At 37.2% G+C, this 22,549-nt stretch overlaps 1 protein-coding gene across 4 annotated transcripts in view; it reads right to left on the bottom strand.

Annotated features, from left to right (window-relative positions):
- Positions 1-5,008: 5,008 nt before the first annotated feature.
- NUP58 (nucleoporin 58) overlaps positions 5,009-22,549 on the bottom strand; it is a 35,613-nt gene continuing 18,072 nt past the window's right edge. For 2 of the 4 annotated variants that reach the window (XM_066175890.1, XM_066175891.1), the window contains exons 13-16: positions 20,357-20,558; positions 14,459-14,557; positions 11,578-11,673; positions 5,009-6,958 (exon numbers count right to left, since the gene is read on the bottom strand). In XM_066175890.1, coding sequence (XP_066031987.1) covers positions 6,789-6,958; positions 11,578-11,673; positions 14,459-14,557; positions 20,357-20,558 — 567 coding nt within the window. In that variant the 3' untranslated portion in view covers positions 5,009-6,788. Of the gene's footprint in view, positions 6,959-11,577; positions 11,674-13,345; positions 13,732-14,458; positions 14,558-20,356; positions 20,559-22,549 lie in introns of those variants that run through there. The other 2 variants (XM_066175893.1, XM_066175894.1) reach the window with 2 other exon arrangements.

Genomic DNA, 22,549 nt, shown 5'->3' with positions numbered 1-22,549 from the left:
ACAGAAATTAAATTTCGACAAGCTGCCACAGTCCTTCTGCAGTTCCAGTCTCCTTTTTCACATGCCCAATACCAGCAGGAGGTTGCTATTGGCACTGACAGGATCATCACCCCTGAAGCCAATATAAGCAATGTTAAAAGCCTTCCCTCTTTGGTCTCAGAGCAGTGCTCACCATCAACTTCTCTTTGCTACCATGGGATCAGGTAAGAGCTTTGCTCTGTAGTCTATACCACATAAGCTTAGTTAGCAGTCAAAGGTCTCCCTGTCCCTGGGAATAAGACTTGCTTCTGGTTTGGCTGCTGGAGGTATGTGAACATCTGCCTGCTCCTTAGTCAGCAACTAAATAAACTAAGACAAAAGACAATTTCTATTTGAGACTGATATAATGTGCGTTACTAAGACTTGTTTCCATGGCATCAAGGCTGGCAGCTTCCTTCACAATCACTTCTGTCTGTTCACTTGGTCTGACCCAGTGCTAAATTAGAACCCCTGTATTTGTTAAAGGAGGCAACACTCTGGAGAGCTGTGCCACACACAGCTGCACCAAACAAAGGCAGCACAGTGGTTAAGAGACACCATCACTCCTCCACACATTGTCACAAAATGAGTGGTCTCCTGCAGAGATAGAGAGATGTCTTCACACTACTAAGGACTAACTGCTCACTGCCATTGCTTCCATTTAGCATTTGGACCCACTCATTCCAAACTCTGTTTTGAAAGACGGACTTTTTTTTCCCAGTAAGGACAGCTTTAGCACATCTCTCTTACCTTATTCCCAGACAGAATCACAGTGAATATGCTCAAAGGTTAGACTCCCTTTATGTGTATGTTAATAAAGAAATAAGGATAGCCCAAACAGCCAAGGAATGCAAAACACTGTTAACAGGATGAGAAGGTTTGGGTGTTTTTTCACTTTAGGGTAGCTTCTACTTAGGTACTTTACCATGGAGTTAATAGACTAACTCTACACAGCTTGTGCATACTTTTTTCCCCAAGGTTTCACTCAATTTGAAGTCTACTCAAGCTGCCTGCCACCCATTTTTTCCCCCCATGAGAATTTATCCCCTTCTCCTCTTATTAAGAGTACATGGTATTTTTCAAGTTTCTTATAATAAACTTTGATTCTGAATCCTTGACTTTGAATATTCATCAAGTGTGTGTTTCTTTCCCATTTTAGTACAGTGACTGATCAAAACCTCATCCTCCTAGCTTTCTTTTGTGGCCCAGAAGCATATCCTGTTACCACAACGTGCCATATTAAATGCACAGAGCCAGCAAGGGATTTTTTGCCCAGGAGCTATATGCCAGCTTCTAATCAGAACTTTATTTTGGAAGCAATTACATGACTTTCTAATGAACTGCTGTCCCGCTGGTACCCGAGCACACGCCGTACAGTGATCCCTGCGTTAAAGAGAAAAGAAAAAAAAAAGAAATCCATCAGTCTGGGAAACATAAATTGAACAAACAAATATCTTTTGTCTCTTCAGCTATTGACCTATTTAGGACAGGAGTATGTATTCTAAGTTTTCCATACAGCTGTTCAACAGAAATGACCCGATATCCTGGTGGTGATACTGTACTCAAATAAAAGTAAAATCAAACCAGAAGCTCTTCTAGTTTGTAGAAGCTTCTAAACTTAATCCTAAGCTGTTCATAATAAGCTAGAATTGCCTTACTTCTAAAGGGTGAGGAAAATAGAAAACAAAGCTAATGAAACACGCAGCCTACCCACCTCCTCACTGTGGCATTTAACAGCAGCCATGGGTTATAAAGATTAAATTCCTCAGGTGGAGTGAAAAAAGCATTAAGTAATAAACCTCCTAGCAACAGGAAGCAAATGAGTCAGAAGGATTGTTCAAATATTGAAGTTCAAAAAAATTCTACCACCTTAAAAAAAGTGTCAGAAAATGTTAACAAGGAAGGAAAAGGTGACATACCTTGTCATAGAATTGTTTAGATTGAAAACATCAAGTAGAACCATTAACTTAGCATGGCCATGTTCACCACTAACGCATGTCCCTAAGCACCAAGCTCACATTGTTTCTGAACACATCTAAGGATAGCGACTCCACTACTTTTCTGGGCAGCCTGTTTCAGTGCTTGACAACCCTTTCAGTGAAGACTTTCCCTAATACCCAAACTAAACCTACCCTAGGACAACCTGAGGTCATCTCCTCTTGTTCTGTCACCTGTTACCAACCCCCACCTGGCTGCACCCTCCTTTCAGGCAGTTGTAGAGAGTGACGTGGTGCCTCCCGAGCCTCCTTTTCTCCAGAATAAACACCCCCAGTTCCCTCAGCTGCTCCTCACAGCACTTGTGCTCCAGACCCTTGCCCTGCTCCGCTGACCTTCTCCAGACATGCTCCAGACCCTCAATGTCCTTCTTGCAGGGAGGGGCCCAGAACTGAACACAGGATTGGAGGAGTAGCCTCACTAGTGCCCAGCACAGGGGGATGATCACTGCCGCAGTCTTGCTGGCAACACTACTACTGATACAAATGCACCTGTCCAAGCCATGAGTAGCCAGTTTCTCCAGAAGGACACTGTGCGAGAATGTGTCAAAAGCTTTACAATAGTTCAAGCAGAAAACACACCCAACCTTTCCCTCATCCACTGAGCTTGTCAGCTTGCCACAGGAAATCAGGTTGGTCAAGCAGGACCCAGCCTTCACAACCCCCTGCTGGCTGGGCATTATCCCTTGGTTGTCCTGCACATGCCACATGATGGAAGTGAAGATGATTTGCTCCATGACCTTCCCCAACACTGAGGTCATGCTGACAGGCCTGTAGTTCTTAGATCTTCCTTCTGACCCTCCTTGCAGATGGGTGTCCCATTTGCTGACCTCCAGTCAACCATGACCTCTCTGGTAAGCCAGGACCACTGGTAAATGACTGAAAGTAGCTCAGTCAGTTCTTCCACCAGCTCTTTCAGTATCCTTGAGTGGATTCCATGCAGCCCCAGAGACTTGCAGCTCTCTAAGCTGCATGGCAGGTCACTGACCATTTCACTGCACATGCTGAGGGGCAGCTACTCCCACAAGGGTCCTGTGGTGGCAGTATGTAACTGGTGACCTCCTAGCACCTGGTGAACATTCAACATTGAGCTCAGAAGAAATGATCCTGAACTGAATTAAAATGAGTTATCCCATTCACAGCAGTAAGGCTTACATGCCCTCTCCTCACACTTCACCCCATCACACCTCCATCTTCCTTTTAAGGAACCTACCAGCCTAGTTGAGTGGAGGTGGCACATCCCAGCTGTGCAGAAGCTCCATGGACACTGTCGCAGTGGATAACCGCACTCTTCCAGAGCTGCTGCAGGCATCGACTCCATGTCACGCCCCTCCCCAAACCCAGGTGCCCATTTCCATAGAATCCATACCAGTCAAAGACCATGATACCTGAACCATCCATCAGTGTCTGGAGACAGCAGTCACAGTGCTGGAAGGTACTTAATGAGAGGGAAGAGAGAAATAGCCCGACAGAACAATGCCAGCAGTTACTCCCAAAACAATAACTTTTTGCTGGAAATTCTTGCACATAGTGTTCTTTGTTCTTACACACTTGAAAAAGTTTTAGGGAAACAAACTTTTTACAGCGCATAAGGCATTTATGCTCTATGATACTGATAGATACGCCTAATTCCTCATTAAGAATCTACAAGGTGCTGCTTCTGCTGAGACATTTCAGGTATAACCTGTAACATAACTGAGCTGACATGAGTGACTGGACTATTTCTACAGTCCTCAGGAGTAGTGGAGTGGGAATAACTAAAGAATTACCACTGACATCAAAGGGGGGGAAAGGCCACTAAAGCTGTATTCCTGAACCTTATTTCAATTAAAAAAAAAAAAAAAGATGCTATAAATGCAATCATGATCCAAAATGCAGTTATATTAGGAATATGTAGATAGAGGGAGTGTAGCTGAATTTAGATTTTTTGTGGTGAGGAAGATGCATAAACTCTGACCCACTCCACCTTATTTCAATCTCCTCCCTCACAATCCACAAGAAAGAAGTAGGTAAGTGTAGTATCCACCTAATTGATTTGACAGAAACAGACACATATGTAAGCACAAAGAAAGGTCTGGATCAGAAAGAGGTCCCTGACCAAAGCAATCTAAGGCATGGCTCTTTCCCTCCTCCTGCTGTCTTCATTGTACGGAGAACGCTTGAAGGAAAAACAAGTTACTGCTAATAAAAGAAAGAGGTCACATACCTAAGTTTACGCCACAGCTGTACAACAAGGTACAAACTAAAAGAAAATCATGTCTTGCACGTGGACTTGAATCTTCTTCCAGACCAGGCTTTCTTTCTTTACAGAACAGATAATCTAGACTTGATTTAATTTCATGGTGTTTAAATATAGGCCAGTTTCTTAACCTGCTTTGTAGAAAACCAAGTCACACCTTGAATGCACTTGTATTTTACACTCTAATCATATTACACATCTTTAAATTGGGGGGAAAAATACTTTGAAACAGTGTCTGCAGTGCTGATCCTCAAAAATCAGGGCTAAATTCAATGACCCAAGTAATAGTCTGGAAATATAATTATTTCAAATCCCATTTTGACTTTAGTTTGTACTACTATATGTGATTATTCTATTATATAATCACTTTTTCACTTAAGATAAATTAAGGACATAACTGCTGTTTCATCAGAAAAGAAACAGAGCACAGGCACCTAGGAGGCTCAGACTGTTTCCCAATTTACAAAGCCATTCCTAGCGCTGTGTTATATTACACCACGATCCAGGTTTATATCGTGCACTGTGAAGAAATTCTAGACAACCCCACAATACAATACCTCCCTTTACCCCCTCTCTCCCTCCACATTTTCAACCCAGTATCAAGGCCCTAACTTCAGCAAGAACAATCCTGCACTATATGAATTCTAGGAAGAACAGTTCTACATATTAGCTAATGAGCTTTTCGTTTCTCCTAGAATGTAGGAGAACAACAGGAAATGATCTCTCAAGATAGGCAAATATGTATTACAAGGATCACAGCATTATTGTTTTATTGTTTGCACAATGGTAAGTTGCACATATGGACAAACAGTACACATTTAGAGTTAGTTTCACAAATTAATACATTATAAGAGTCCAGTGGTTTAACATAGTAACTATTAAAAAAAGCAGTAACAAAGGAATACAAACATTACAGTTTTGACTGCAGCCCAATAAAAGTTTAAAAACAGGTTGAAATCAAAATAAACCGTAAGCTTTATTTTTCTGTGACATTAAAAAAACCACATATCCCTTCCTAAGAGACTGCTCACAAAGATGCAATAACATACAAGTACAAAAGTGATGAATTCTGTGCTCAATTTCTCTTATCAGATTAAGTGACAAACCAAACATTTGTCAGAGCAATCACTGCTGAATGCACTTTCAAAACATACAAAATGGTAGTAACACTTTAACAATAGAAAGCAAATGACAAAACCTCTATGTAAAATCAACTTGGCTCCAAAGTTTCATGCTCGCACATCAACCTGGTATCATTATTTGCAAAGAATCAATTGATCTATTATTTCCTTTTAAAGATATTTTCCTGGATATTCCTAGTGCACACCAAATTGGAGATGCAGAACAAGTAGCTATAATGTTGCAGTATGTAAGATTCATAAACTACTGCTGCGATAGCTTTAACCTTCAAATTACATCATTTTCCTCCTCTGTTCTTGAGCAGCAAGTTACTGCACTACACCTGGTCTGAAAGCAGATGCCCAACTGCTTTTAAGGCAGTGCTGATAAGAAGCTCATGAATCAACTTGGGTTTGTAAGACTTAATTCGAGTTTTCATTAGGACAGCGCATCCATCCTGTCTCCCTCAAATGCAGGGATAAGCTCATCCAGCCTGGCAACTCCTGCTTGCACAAAGACCTTTCAGTGACATCCTGAGCTTTCAGCTGAAATCCTGCAGTGCCCTACTCTTCAGCTCAGGAGAAAAACCAAGTCAAACAGTTTGGGAACATTACCTATGAAATATCTGTGTCAAAATCTCAAGACTCTTCTTTAGAGTTGGCTGCTAAATGGGCCAAGAAAAAGGTATAAAAAAACAAAAACAAAACAGCTACTAACCACTAGCTACCAAACTTTATGAAATAGTAAACATTGTATTTCAGCTGGTTTTAAACAACAAAACACAGAAGCAATGATGACACAGCCTGAGACCCACTTTTTGAAATTCCTAGGAACATCAAGATACGGGTCCACAGGGTAACATGAAGAAACAGAACACACCAAGAAAAGGAGATCTGTCTATGGGGGAAGGTATGCACATCTGTGGTTTACACATATATATATATACACATACATACACACAGATGTGTGCACTGTACTGTATATATTTACATCCATATACACAAAAACACCCTGAAGTAGATTTAAAGGCCATATCCAGGAACAGAAGATATGAACTCTAGTATTTGTACTAGAATATATTTTTTCTGTACAAAAAAAACAAATATGCATATATTCATATGGTATAAAGCTTATTAACAAAAAATATTCTGCTACTAACATTAGGTTAAATAGATGATTTTACAAGATTCTTTAATAATAATGCAGTATAGAACATTTCTAAAACTAGGGCCCAAAATAAAAATACATAAATGGGTTTCTATTCACAAGAAAATAGCTGTTCAATATGATTTCACTAGGGAAAAGTAGCAAAATTTTTATAAATCTCCTGGGATGCAATTTCATTAACGTATCAATCTAGAAAAATAGACTTTTTAGATGAAGAAATTGATGCACTTCCCCCTCCCTAAAAGGGGTGCCTATCTTTTCCCTCGCTTGTTTCCAGCTGGAGGTTTCTTCAGCTGAAGAAGTTGCCCTCCTGTCCCAAAGCCTGCAGATGCAGGATTAGACACCCCGAACGTCAGGCCAGCTGATGCTGTGATGCCAGGATTGCTGAAGTTAAACCCAGATGTAGTCGAGCTCCCAAAGCCTTATGAGGAAGGGAAAAATATTTTAAAACATCAGTTATATCAGGATTGCAAATTTGTTCTCCTTGAAGTTTTTAACACCAGCCACTTTATTACCAGCAGTTGTAATACTTTTTACCAACGTGGATCAACAATGGTGAATCACATTGCTAAAGCACTTGGATTTGCCACGGCAACTTGGATATTGCAGAAGTAAGAGATTACCCTCAGTAAGTGCAAACAATTATATCCTAAATCACAAATCTATTATACCATTATCCATACACAAGCAGCACACAAAAGTCCCACTGAAATTGTGCAACAGAAGAACCATAATTCCTCAAGTTCTCAGCATAAACGTGTAATGCACTCCTAAGGTGGGAGAGAAGGCAGCAGGTACAAGTGGGCAATGGACCACTCATTTCACTCACAGCAGAGAAATGGCAAAGCTGGAGTGTGAGTGCTCAGCCTTCTTCCTCCTGACTTGGCTACCTTTGTCTGCCTTTATAACGTATGTGGCACAGACCACACCTTAAATGCAAGGCATAAAAGGCTCAAAAAATCCTTGCCAAACTGTCGGTATTTAAAAACATCCTTTACGACAAACAGTGCTGGAAACAAACCTTTGGAAAAACTGAATGACTGGCTGAGAAAATTGTGCTATTTTAACTCCTCCATCCTCTTCTATCAAGGTAAATAAACTGCACATTTGCTGCAGCTATGAAACAAGATCAGTTGAAAAAAGTCCTCCTACAGTTTCCAGCAACAGTAACACTAACTCATTTTCACTTTCTTTTATAAATTTGTATCAGTTACGTGTAATCAACTTAGGTAATAACTGCAACTATTAGAATGTTAGAAATTTCTCAAAGATTACTTAACAAGAAGCAGAACTTCGTAACTTCACTTTCTGTTGTCTCAAGAGACCAAAAAATAGTAAGTAAGACATGAGCAAGTTCAGATTTTATTAAAGAGCTTCATAGAAGTTGTATATGAAAACCTGCAAACAATTAAGATAATAAGAAAAATGGGACTGGTTGACAATCAAAAAGGAGTATATTCTCAATATGAGTTACTTTATATTGCTTCATTAGTTCTCCAGCAGACAGTTGAAGCAATCCTTTGGTCACATCAATATCTTCAACTCAATGCCTAAAATATTTTTGGAGTACAGGAATAAAAGCCCATCTGGTTGTCTCATCAGAATCCTAAATTAACTCTCACAAGCCTGATGTCTTCTGTTCTCTCAATTATTACTGACACTCTGCATTAAAAACTACTTCAAAACATAACATGAAACTCCTCCTCTTGCAATTTCTGGATTTGGGTTACACACAACATCCTGTCAAGAAAATTCATTATCAACATTCCATTAACTCACAGTTCTACAGCATGCAGTTGCCTGCACAGAACTCACTCTAAGTGTAATGGTTGTGCAGATCTAGAGTGTGTCTAAAGATAGTGACTGGTAGTGTTCATTATTAGGGTCTTGTCTAAATTTTATGGGCTAATTTATCTCTCATCCTAGGATGTAAGGGGTGAAACACATGCAATAACTCTGAATCCCAGCTAAGATGGATCAGGGAGTCTCATGAATGAAAAAAGTTACCTTTTTACTTCATGTATGTGAGATAACAGGCAAGCATTGCTTCCCATAGAAAACACCATGAATGTCATTCATAATAAAGCTGCATGTGACCTATAAGTATCAAGAGTTCAGCAGGCAAAAGTGTTCACAAATTCACCTCCATCTTGCTGCTTCTAGATGCAGGGATTATTTTGAACCATGCAGGGAAGGCAGGCTACACTTTATTTGCGTAATATTACAGTAATAGGTGCATAAACTATGGGATAGAAGACTGAGAACACGCTTGTTGGTTTAGATACAACTTGCAAAGTAATAGCTGTCATGTTAGAAGTGACATTAAGGGCAGCCATAAAAGTATAGAAGGCAGACGTGAAATTCATCTATATGGTTTTTCTTCTGTCATGGCAGCATAACAAGGCCAAAGTACCAAGTTTTGTTAGAAGTAAAGCAAACCCTAAAGCTGAACACTCAAATCAAAAAATCTGCAAGACAAAAAACTTAAACAAGGTATACATTGAGTCTTATTCCTGTTGCAAGAAAAGACAATCAGGTCACAGAATACCTCAGTTTAGAGGAAAGACTCACAAGGTCTCGAATCATAGGTACATGTGATCACCAATGTCCTTGCTGAAATTAGTGTTACTTATGTGTGAACAGTGATTTACAGGAAGTAAATGACAACCTGCCCTTCAAGGACACAGCCTTCACATCTCCCTGAAGGGCATTAAGATCACACTTTATTCACTGGGCTTGTGCACCTCTGCTTCCATCAGCCTTTAGCTCGGTAAGCCAAAGATGAATACATACATCCCCATAACAGCTTTTATTTATTTATTTATTTATTTATTTAACTTTAATACTCAGGGAGAAACAGCAGTTCCTCAGACACCAATCTATTCCTGCTTTCATCCCCCAGACCACAGTGGGTGCTCTAGATCAAAAAAGTATTTCAAGAGCAGCTTTAACTGATTCATTATAGCCTCTCTATCTAAAAGCTGTTCATGGATTATATTAAGGTCTGTTTTTCACCAGTATGCGTGCATACAGCTATGATCTCACTTGATTGTTTCTTAGTTCATTTACTGAAGCTGCAATTCTTCAGTAAAAACAAGTCTTCAACAATAATTTTCAACTCAGATCTTCAAAGTATATTTAGCATCTGTTTTCACAAAAAATGTGTTTGTACACTCCCCTTCCTCTTAACATTTTAATAAATTGTAAAGCAAATTCAATGGTGATTTTTTTTTCCTTTTCCCACTACTTTAAGAGTCTTAATGCCCTTTACAATAGCCCACTAAGATCAGCCTTTTTGGTTGACATTAAGTGAGTAAGAGTAGGGACTTATTTTGGAGTCAGCTTTCCACAGTGTCTCTGTGTGTTTCAGAGGACACCTGAGGCACTGTTCCATCTCACAACTGTGTCCACCAAAGAAACTGCAAGGAGACTGAAGCTGCTCTGCTTTTCATTTACTGATGAACACAACAACTATGCCCAGACCAAGCCAAATTTACTATTAAAAGATGCTCAAAGACTATCAGAGGACTCGGAATTTTCTCCTCAAACGCACAAGCATAAAATGATGGAAATTACATTTCATCTGTTTTTATTCAGCTACTTGCTGTAGCTGAGACTCTTGAGATGCATGAAAATCTTCATTTTACTGGGTGCAACTCCCTCACATGCAAAAGAGACCGATGGCACTGACTCCATGACAAAGCCTGGTTTGAGGGAAATCGTATCTAAATTGCCTCTGCATACCACCAACATAGCCAAGACAGACTTGTTATTTACTTAGGCTTGATACTTCCTTAGTGATGGACAGCTCATCCATACAAGTAGTTTTCTAATTCTATTTTTAATACGTTAAAAAATAAATTCTTAACTTTGTAATCCAGCAGCTTTAAATGCTGCAATATTATTTAATATAGACTCAGGAACAATGGGCTACAAGATAAAAACATAAGCAGTGTATGCCTTCCAATTGTTTCTCATATTAAGAACTAAGTAAAAGAAGGTTGATGCTTGGACACAAGATACTGTAAAGAGTTCCATCAAGAACTTAATAGGTTATTAACATTCATGAATGTTACACAGCCAACTTAGTGAGGCATTACCACCTTATAATGCAAAGCCTAAAGTCCTTTACAGGCCTAACAACTCATCACTAACCAAGGAGAATCCAGAATAAATACCATAGTGCTTCCCAGTAAATACCAGCAAAATGCTGCTTTCTTCTAATAGCAATTGATCAAACATTTCTCTTGAGACTTGATCCTCCTTCAATCGGTCATTGAAAAAAGACTGCAAGACAGACTACAGAAGCTATTTGCTTAGTAATAGCTTAGTAAGCTATTATTCCTATTTAAAAGGTAAATAGAGACGCCAGCTATATTTCAGACTTCTGAGTTAAGGTGCAATAACATCCATATTTTAATTTTATCAATTAAATTTTATCAATTAAAATTACCCTAAAAAAAAAAAAAGAAACCAAAATAGCTAAATGAGTACTGTGTAGTTCGATTGCCATGGAAATGTTTTCAAAGTAGTTATTATAATGAATTATGAATATATACAGAGATACAATACAAATAACTTACTATTCAAATAGAGTAAGCATTTATTAGTTTTTAAGGAAACCTCTGGGCTTCCAGAAAATAATTTTAACTTTATTTGTAAATACAGTAAATCGAATTACTAGTATACGTGTCACTAATTTAGACACTAACTTCAATCAGTAACTGATACCAATGCATTCAAGTGACAACTGCTCTTCTGTTTATGAGGCTGCATCTGATCTCCTGCTTCCACTCTCAACTAGACAGACACCATGAAATGGGAAACATTAATGCTCACTCAATACTGTCTACATAGGTGACCTTTAACAGAACTCAAAAACTTATCTGAAAATGTGCCTCGAAGAAAAAATATTTATGTGAAGAGTGATATACACATGCAACTTTAAGCAATCAATTTCTTGGAGTGAGCACAGCAGTTTAATTTTAAGACTTGTTTTAAGATAAACTTGATTTTTGAATTCAAAAGAAACAAACCAACCTGCACTTAGACTTCCTGATGGTTTACTTGTAGTTCCAAACCCAAATGATGACGCTCCTGTGCCACTACTTCCAAAGGCAGAGCTACTTCCAAATCCTAGTAGAATAACAGTAAAGACATACAACAAAAAAAATTACAGACACAGCAATTAAAGACACATAGGTTTTAGGTGAGTTTTCTAAACCCAAAGATAATTCTAAGCATTATTTGGTAAACAAATATTCCTAAGATTACTGCCTGAAGAGTATTTACTCTTGAGACAGCACTGTGTTACAAAAACAGTGCAAACTGGAAAGCATTGAGAAAAACACTACCTTCAAAATCCAAAAGAGACTAAAGAGAAGTTATACAAACAGGTGGTGTGAACTATCAGTTTAAGAAATTTCCATTGAATTGCTGTTAAATTGGCAGGAAATGGTAACCAAATGAGCTAAAACTAAGAAATTTTAGATACAAGTTACATGACTTTTATTACAGAAAGTCACAATCTTCATCTACAACTCTAGAAAAAAGAATTATGCTTTAAACAGAATAAGCATTTTCTTCTGTTTACACTTGGCTTATTTTAGAGTTGCTCCCCTCCCAGGTTATTAGGGACCAGCTTTATCTAGGAAACTACAAAATAGATTAAATAGAGAACAGAAACAAATTTCATCATATTTAATGTGAAAAATCATCATAAAAGGGCAGTAGTAAATGTATAGCTGTGACAAAATCCAATTCTGTTGATTTCGTAATTGAGATTCACCATTTCACAATACCAATTTTTTAAGCTTTCAAATTGTGTTATTAATATGAGGTCACTTTGAAGGAAAAGTAAATTGATACCTGCAGCTTGAAATAGAGGCCAGACAATAGGAACTGTAAGAAAACCATATACTCTGATTTTGGCTGTCTCAGGTATTTGTATTTATGCTTGAGGAAATCACGCTCCCATCTTAAGTGTCAAGCGTCAGGAAAAATCCTTTTATTCACTGCAAACTGAGCCTTTACCATTCCTTTACAGAAATATTTTTGAGATTTTAAAACCAGTAAGGACTGAACACATGATCTGGAGCAGTGTACTCTAGTTTTTTGAGATTTTTAAACCAAAGGGGTAGGTAATGGTGAGTATCATTTCCATGTAAGACAGTTCATTAAAATGACACACTCTTTTGTCCTATCTAGGTTGAAATTCATAACCAATTATCAGAGAAGGTGTTTGCAAAAAATTAACAAAGCACAGGATCTATGCTAATAATTTATATACTTAAATGCAAAAGCCTCTGCTTATTGCTGACAAAGTACACAGAACACAATCAAGGAAAGAGAGCAAATTTCCCGAATTAAAATGGCACTTCCAGAGCACACACCAGAAATTGTCCTGTTCAAAAACCCAAATCTTTAAGATTAGAAACCCAAACAAACTTAAGTAATCATTCAGCCAATTTGTTTCCAAGAACACACCTACAGGCTATTTTGCAGGTATTTATTTATTTATTCTTCTACATTTGCTTCTCTCAGAGTCTTATAGATTTGTTAAAAGACATTTTGCAAATTAATAATGCAAGCAAATACCTTCCTAGGCAGAGAGCTAGGAAAAAAAGAGAGAATACAAGTCAGGTTTTTTGGACAAAACTAAAAGCAGTTGGAATGTTCATTTATTTACATTGCTAAGACTGGTGAACAATCTTTAGTCTACAATCTTTTCAGAAGAAATGGAAGAATTTTATATTTTGGAGTTTTTTTAAGGTATTTAAAACATTGCGGGAAAAACTGTTAATTCCAAGGTAATTTCCTTTTAGCCCTTTATTTTCAATTCTTTCTTGTTTAGGTATACAAATTTTCTTTTATCTGAAAACACTTAAAATCTGATGAGAATGGACACTGCTAGATTTAAAGGTATTTTCAAGGTGATTATTTAAGGTAAAACTCATGTAATGTTCAGGTTACATCATCTTCCCAATACTGAGTGATGCTTAATTATTTTAAATACATCACAACACTGACTCATGTTTGGCTCATAGGTAAAATGTAGGAATGGGACTGAGGCTGCAGAGAAGGGAGGATACAACAAGAAAAACCACATTATGTTTGTGCTCGGCAGATGTAACAATTTTCTTGGCAGATCTTATAAAAGCTCCAGAAGACATTAGTATCTGTAGGAACCCCGACCTATATAAACAGGAAATTTACATGATTCTATTAATCGCTTAAATTCTATCTGTAGCTCTAGTGCTGAGAACACATTACATTTAAAATAAAAGGTCTACATTAATTTTGGGGTTTTTTTAATAGCACCTACTTTTTCAGAGTCACGTGTCCTCCTGGAATATAGTCCCCACCAGCTCTATTAACATTTTTAAAAATATTTTTCTCTGACTTTCAGATATTGCTTTTTCAGCTGGGGGGGAGATTTTTTTCCCCATCTCAGCACTGAGGCATAGAGTGACTGCTAAAGCAAATAGATTTCAGGATCACAGAACTGCAGTAACTTTTTAACATTTATTCTTATCTTAATATAAGAAGAAATGGGTCCCTGTAGTTAAAAGGTGAAAAACTTCTGCGGTTTACAGTGTGATCAAAAGACTCAGGTGCCTAACTTTCATATAGGTAATATTCAGTCAAGTTGTAGTTCCAACACACTTGATGTCCTTCCCTAGCTTTACGAGCCCAACTTCACTGTGATTACCTAATCCTGTTCCTCTTGGGGTTTCACTACAATGGCTTAGCGCTAGTAACACTTTCTGTGAGGCAGGAAGAAGCCTGGAAAGCACAGACCTGCCAAATTGTAAGGTCTTTCCCTGAAACAGATCATCCACTTAGTGGAGTTAGAGGTTTGCAAGAGATTCAGCTGTGCAGTAGAATAATTCAATGAAAGGTTAGAAAAGTTAAAGTGTACCTCCAAGGCTTGAAGAACCTAAGCCACTTGATTGCAAGCCAGTGCCAATACCTGAGCCGAATGGCGTTCCAAAACTAACTCCCAGAGATGGCTGTGGCCCTGGTACAAAAAAAATGAGAACAAACTTGCCTTACTCTTTGATAGTAAAGAGGTCCTTTATTTACTTATTCAAGTATTTGATAATGTGAACATCATTGCTTTCAACAAATCCCATTAAGATCCCAGATTTTACCTCATCAAAATTTCTCACTTAACTGTCTGCCTCTACAATGACTTGGCAAAAATCTAAGAAAATACAGATTGTAAAAAGGTGAAACTAACCAAAACTAGTAACATTAGAATATAATTTAGTATTTTTAAAACTTAACCAGTCTCACCTTAAACTTTAAAATACTAGAGAACTCATAGGCAATAACATTTTGCCACCTGTATTAATGAAATCAGAATAAGGGAGAACTTTCAAATTAAAAACATAAGAACTGACACTAATGTAACTAAAATTGTATTATCTAAAATTAATTTAATAAATAGGATTCTTCAAAACTCCTCAAATATTCCATCCAAATTTAAACAGAACACTAAGATAAAAAACAAGACAATGACTTTATTTTATTAAATTTATTGTTCATTTTTAAGCAAGTCAATTACACAGTAACATGACAATTCATTTTTTTCCACACAAGTGATAACTGAGTTCTGTTAAGCTCTGCTACATAACACCATTCAATAAGGGAAACTAGTCAAACCACCTGTTTAAATAACCATTTACAAAAGGCACAGTTCTGTGTACCTTAATGAATTCAATACATTCAAAATTTCAGAGTTTGTTCCATAATTTAAAAAAGCTGACAGTACTTTCCCTGCATATTGACATTAAGATGCAGGACTGTCAAAAAACAATTTCAGTCTGCCAAGATGAAATTTACAGTCTCAGTTCCTTTTTTTACCTTAACGTTGGGGAATAAATCAACTTGCTAGTCCATCACTAACACATTTTAAAATAATGAATTCTGATAAATAATTAATATATTTTGACAGTTTTCACAGTACAATCTTCTATTCCTGTCTTTTTCAAACAGTTTTCAGTGCACTATTTTAAAAGTTTAACCATTAAAGATAAAATACAGTGCCAAACTCTTAATCCACAGACATCCACACCTCTGCTCTAGATGGCCTTCTCCATCTTTGAACATGCTTGACATCCTATATCTGTGAAAGCGATGATTTATCCAAATATTACTATAAAGCTCAGATGATTTTGACCTTTTTCCTAAACCATTATCGCATCTGGGCTATTTTCATTCAAAATTTCCCACTACTAATATTTATGTAGAGTTTTAAAATGTGACTATTTCAAGCTCTTAAAATAATTTCAGTATTTGAAGATTTAAATGGAAAATCATTTTGAATCAAGTGAAAGGCACTGTATGTTGAAAAGTAACATTTTTTGCTAGGAACACAGAATTCTTACGTGATCCAAGCTGAATAACATCTGTATACTCAAAGTAGTGTAAAAACTAAATTTTAAGGGCAACTAAAATTGTTAGCCTTCAGTCTCTACTTAGCAGGGAATAGTTGGAAAACCCAAGCTATTTCCTCCACTTAAAAAAAAGTATATCAGATGTTGCAATTACAAATTTCCATAAATTTCATACTAAAGTTGTTTACATCCAGTTTAAATACTGATACATCTACCTAGCAGCTCTTAAAAAATAGGAAAAAGAAAAAAAACAACAAAGAAAAACCAAAGCCCCCTACACAAGTCAGTGAGCTAATTAACTAAAAGAACCCAAAAACACATATCCAGTTCCTTCTCAAGTACACAGGTTTCTATCTCAGTAGGAGGCACTGTTAGTGGAAGACGTTATAAACAAAACACTACAGTCCTCCAGGCCAAGCTTTTTACCAAATGCAATATGCTTTTTTTGAGCCAGTATAAAACATTATACTAAAACACCTCAGATGATATAAAACAGGATCTTATGCCTTAGGCTAACAAACTTTTTATTGAGCGACAGCATATGATATTTGTGGATTTTGTAGCATAATGTTCTGAAGGTATCATCACTGCTTCTAGTTCTTGTAAGTAAACATAATCTTCAATAGCAAAAGAGTATTAAGACTCTTCGATGCCGAGAGTATTAGCAAGGAAAAAAATGGCACTTCCGGCTATTACAGGTATGAGACAAATTCTTTATAACGAGTATTTTAACAGTTTAAAACTCGATGTATTTGCCCTGTAGAGCAGTTCAGTTTAATGAACAGGACCCATTACAGAGAGCCAGACAGGTCACACAGATTTCCTACTGATGTTCTGCAATTTTTTGAACTACAGCTGGTCCAAACAGTGAGTAAATTTAGCATCACAATTTAGATCTGATTCTGACAAAGTAATACACTGGTTAATTTCACCAAGGTCAGTATCAAACCACACAATATAATTTTTAAGTACTATGAAGATTTCACTTTCCTTTTCCTATTAGAACTTCAATCTCATACTGAATTAAGTCAAAACATGAAGTGTGCTAATTGTTTCATAATGCTTTGACTAACTTTGTACTTCACCAGTTAAGGAGAGTGTAAGTTTCTTAGGGGTTTATTTCTATATAAGAAAAAGTGAGCTTAAAGAAAAGCATTTCTTTAAGACAATTTAGCCTTACCCGAAAACCATCAGTTGCAGTCTCATCCATTTACAGGTCTTGGTGCACTAAGCTTTAATTTCCTTTGAAATATTATATTGTGATCCCATCAATAATAATAGGTGGATTAGCCACCACGATTTGAACTTCCACACTGTTCAAGATTGCTCAGGGAGGGAGCAGATGAGGCAGTGTTTAGAACTCTATCTGCTACTGCAGAAAACCATGACCAGCCTCACTGCTACCAAAAAAGCTGTGCTCAAAACAAAAGTGCCAAACTAGGGAGAAAGGTTGCCTACAGACAAAACTTAAGCACAATTTCAATAACTCTAGCTTTAAAAAAAGCACAAAAATTGTGCTTTAATGTGCACACCACGGTCCTGATGTCTTGATTATCCACCCCAGGTGAGCAGTGGAGTGCATTTTTGCTCCCTTTCTTCCATATGGCCAGGACTCATTGGCTTTATTAATTTCAATAGAAGCCAGAAAAGCCTTGGCATACGGAGAGAACACAGGGTGCATATCTACACCCAGGAACTGGGGAAACATTCCCTGATCCCACAGCTTAGATGTAGCTACTAAACTTCTGATTTCTGAAAATAAATGTTAAATAAATTATTATTTATCTTTTTCAGAGAAAGAACAGTAACTAACTCTAGTTCATCTTACTAAATACTTAACCATGTAAACATCAAATATTTTTAAAAAGAGACTAAGTATCCTGATCCCTCAATACTAGAGGTACAACATATTACATTTTTCATCAAAAACTTTATAAAGGCCAGATTAATTTTCTTGTTTAATTCTCATTTTCAAAAACAGCCACAGCAGATCAGTAATAATTACACAGACATCCTTCACCCCTCCCTTTACATACATGTCTTTTCATAGCTTTTTTTTCTCAGAACCTTTTACCATCCCTCATCTATCCCACCCTTCAGGATCTAGATCTTGCAAAGAAATATGCACGAATTTAACTTCTAGCAGACAGAATATCCAATTCATAACAACATAATACAAAACCAAAACATGCAGCATTTGCCTTTAGTACAGCAAATGGCCTTCTGAAAACTCAAACAATGAAAAGGAAATGAAGACGAGGCAGTCCTTAAAGATTCCTGCAAAACTGAAAGAACAGATTCTTCTCCTTCATCAAAACAAAAAGGAGGAGCCTTAATCTGAAACCAGGAAAAAGTCAAGCACTGAAATCAGTAATTTAGGAAAGTTATGAAATACTCCCATCTAACAAGCTTTTAGGACTTCAAGATATCTTTGAAATAATTTAGGCCTGACTAATTCTACTTTTGATCTAGATAAAACTCCAAGTACCTTTTTTATTCCTCTAACCCTAAAGAGTTTCAAGTATTCTTAAAGCGCCACTATTTCTATTTCTTCAGGTCCTCCAGTGAGTTGCACAGAGGGTAAAAGTATTCCAACTGAATAAATAGTGAAAAGGTTGTTGCCTACTTCTGTTGGTATGTTTGATTTAAGTTAGCGGCTTTGTTCTATCTGCATCAGGCTTGTAGTTGGCACAACTTTAGGTTTTGAAATACTCCATCATTTGTCCCTTTCACTACAAAATGTTACAAAATATCTCAAGGTATAGAGTCACACTACCTCAGTTGTGTCGGTACAGGCCAATTCTCCCATTTGTTTGTTTGTTTGTTTTTTCCCCTCCTCTCTTCGTTCCTATTACTAAGAGAATATTCACAAAGTCATGCCATAAGTGGCATTTGTTCACTGAAGTTATTAGCAGCTCCCTTGAATCTGGACTAGGGAATTCAGGAACTTCAAATCCCTCATCTCAATTCATAAAAATGCAGGAATGATTTTAAATGTGACATCCCAAGTGTATGACTTTCATAGACAACTAATCCTGTAATGATCATGGAAAGTCTTTAAAAAACCAAATTTAACATAATGAAAAAGATGAAGAGTAAATTACTTTGGAAACATTAGGCTGCACAAGCAGTGTGCAACAATACTACTATTTGTATTAAAACCTCTGAAGTGTTAACATTACATTAACTCATGTTTTCTGTTTAAAACCAAACTCTTCTGTAGATGCCACTTAAAAAATTTCCATGGATTTACATAGCAACAACAGAAAGACTGTAGTCTATGACTGAAATTCTGAAAAGTAGTATTTCACAAAGATTGTGTTCTGTTTGAAGTAGTTTGGCATACTCATAATTTAAACCCCTACTGTTTAGAAGGGTGAGGGCTGGAAGCATGTAGTATTTCTCTTATGAAAAGGCAAGGACAGTCTAATAATGTGTCAAACTTAACATGGCTGCTGCATATGTCTCTAATCAGCATAATTCAAAATATCACTGCCGTTACAAGACCAGAGAAAAGCACTATCACTTTCAGTACACCTCTGTGAACAACATTTTAGAAAATTAAAGGTAGAATGAAGCTACCGATACTTTTTGTAATTTGCTGACATAGACATATATCCTTCTTCCAGTAAAATTAAATCGAATTAACGTTATTTCTGTTCCTTGATGACATTAAAATTCAGTTGTCTGTATTCTGAAATCCCTCTCAGAGTGGGTAGGTTAGTATAACAACGTCAATTAAGGTGCCTTAAATTATTTCCTTTGCCATATGTGTCTTTATTCACAGTGGGTCATTTTGATCTTGCTCTTACTCACATGCACAGGCAGAATCACTGACCCACTCTACTTTCTCTATTCACAATAGCAGAATGGCCAGCAAAATGCTCCAAAGTCATACTGATCAAGGAGCTGGCTACAAAATAAGCCAGGCATTTGACTTCCTATTCCACAGAGATTTGCTTCACTATCCTTCCCGTTCTACAACATTTTTCATTTTACAGTTCCAAAGTGCTATATAAAAATGCATTATTAATTTTACATAAGGAAAAGATAGTATGCATTTAGATATTCTCTCCTCCCCAGTTTAAAATAATTTACTGTAATGATACAATTTTTGGAAAGAGACTATACTACGTGTATTCAGAGATGTTACTTAAGAGTGAAGACTCACATTCCAAGGGGTAAGTTAGAACAATACAGTAAGTATCACTAATACAAGTAAATGCACAAGATTAAGTATCTGTTGTATAATTATTGCTAAGCCTACCCTGCATTTTTCTATTGGCTATGTATCAGTAACTTTGCCCATCACAACGTTTAGATTTTTAGTCTAACACAAAGGAAGACCTCATAGAAAATGTTACACAAATTGACTATTGTGGTAACACTAATAATCTATAACTTGAATGCACTCAGACCTGTAGCAGGCTGTTGCTGCTGAGTAAGTGTTGCAGCCATTGCAACGGCTGCTGCATTTGGTATGTTGCTGAAAGGGGTCGGTCCAGTGGTAACGCGTGGCGCGCTTTGCCACTTCTTAGCTTCTGTTCGTCTTGCCTCAAACACATCCATGGCATCGCCCAGAAAGCTTTTCCTGTAGCCAAGGTATTGGTCTTTGAGCATCTGAAGGGGATGGGAGGAAGCCATTTTAGTTCCATGTATCAGACATAAACCCTTAACGTAATAAGGAGAGAGACACTGAGTTATAAATAAAATTTCCTGTAAGAACAAAGAAAAACCCACAAAAAACCAAACCAACAAACACCATCACCAAAACAAATGAGAAGCTCCCTCCAAAACCCAAAAAACCTTGTCAGGCTATGAGATAGAAAGAACTGGTTTGCAACAGCTACAGCCAGATCAGGTTCCATACTCAAATTCTGCAAAGCCACTGAGCATTAACTGATACTAGTCAGTATGTCAGCCTAAGTCTTTCAGTGTTGGAGCAAATCACCACAATTCAATTTGTATCACTATACTTAGCTGACTCAAGAGGAAAAATAAAGCCACATTACTAGCTCATAAAATAAAACTTTTCTTCAGTGCTACCTTTTCTCCATGGAGTCTGCTTTTGCTCCTTTATCACCTTCACCTGTGTTTCTTTCCTTCCTTTCACTCTTGCATTTCTTCCTACCACAAAGCTAAAGCTACCAAAATTTTAGAATTTGCTCTTGTTTCTCATGCATTTCATTAGCAATGTAACACAGTACAAATGCAACAGTTCATTCTGCCTTGGGGTAACAAGTAGCCCAAAGCTGTTGTGTCAGGATGCCACACCTTCCCTTGCCCCCGCCCCTTTACCCCCTCAAAACTTCACCACCTTTTGTGGCAATAGCCCACCTTGACTTGTTCATCATGAGCAATTTCTGTCTGTTACAGATGAGGAAACTATTAATATCTTGCATAAGAAAAAAAATAATAAAAAGCTTTAACTAGACAACTGATAATTATTTCCATCTTGTAACAGAAAATCTTTAAACGAAATAGATTTATTAAAGGACAATAGTTTCCAGTTTATGGAAGGCATACTATGGTCCTATGTTCCTGGCTAAGCATATGCTTGTTTCCTCAAAGAGGAGTTTGCAGTCCAAAAATTCTGGCTCAGGATTTGAACAGCTGTAATAGCAGATCTACCAGCAACAGCAGGAACCACACAAAGAATGCCTTCACTATCACATCAGAAGTGCTGTCTTTGGAGAGAAAACATTTGTAGAATTCTGATGGGATTAAATACAATGCCATACTAACTGCCCTAAGAGTTGACAAAAGCCATTACACATCATAAAGCAGTTCTTAAGGCTATGGTATGCTGAATGATTCAATAATGTTACCTACTCAAATTATGCCCAAGCACACTTTTACTTTTCATCAGGCAAAGAAATGAACTGATATCACAGCTCTGCCTTCCACAAACCGTATCACAACCATCAGATTAGGCAGAGACCACAGTTTCAAAACTGCTCTCCTCTTTTAGCATCTTGTAGCTGGTAAGCTAAAACAGATGGTTATAATGACAGACTCATTTGAGCAGCACACTCATCTTTCTGTTTTTTGAAGCTTTATTTATAAAATGTCTTCCAAAATATCAAAATCCATATGCACCCACTAAATTAAATCTCAAAAAAACCCTCCGAGAAATCCTCAAACCACCCCCTTAATTTTGGGCAAATAGAATTGTACTCTAAACTGAAGAAAGGTCTTTCCTATTCAGTCACACGGACAAGGTACTGAAGATGCTATGGCTTATACCTGCACACTAATCCAGCTGTTCATACTTAAGAACAACAAAAATGTATCATCACAAAGACCACTGAACAAATTCAGGCTACATTCAGATCTCTGAAGTCACAAGGCCTGAAAACACTTGGGAAACCTTTTGGGTAATTCTGCTGAAAGTATGGAGGAGCTGATACATTCTCTACCTGGCAGCAAAATGGAATTAACTAAGAACAGCACAAATATCTAATGGCACGTATTTGTAAACCAGTGAGCATCTAGGCTGACAGAAGCAACGCAATGCAAGGAATCAAGATCATACAAGATCCTCAATATTCCTGAACTTTATTCAGAAAATGTAAAGTTTCAGATGTTTAGGGAACTAGCAATGTTGTGCA

This window comes from Chamaea fasciata, unplaced genomic scaffold (assembly GCF_029207755.1).
Source record: "Chamaea fasciata isolate MVZ Bird 193981 ecotype frontalis unplaced genomic scaffold, bChaFas1.0.hap1 SCAF_2, whole genome shotgun sequence".
NCBI classification, from domain to species: domain Eukaryota; kingdom Metazoa; phylum Chordata; class Aves; order Passeriformes; family Sylviidae; genus Chamaea; species Chamaea fasciata.
Note: the sequence above shows the minus strand (reverse complement) of the source record. Positions and strands in the feature narration are given on the sequence as shown.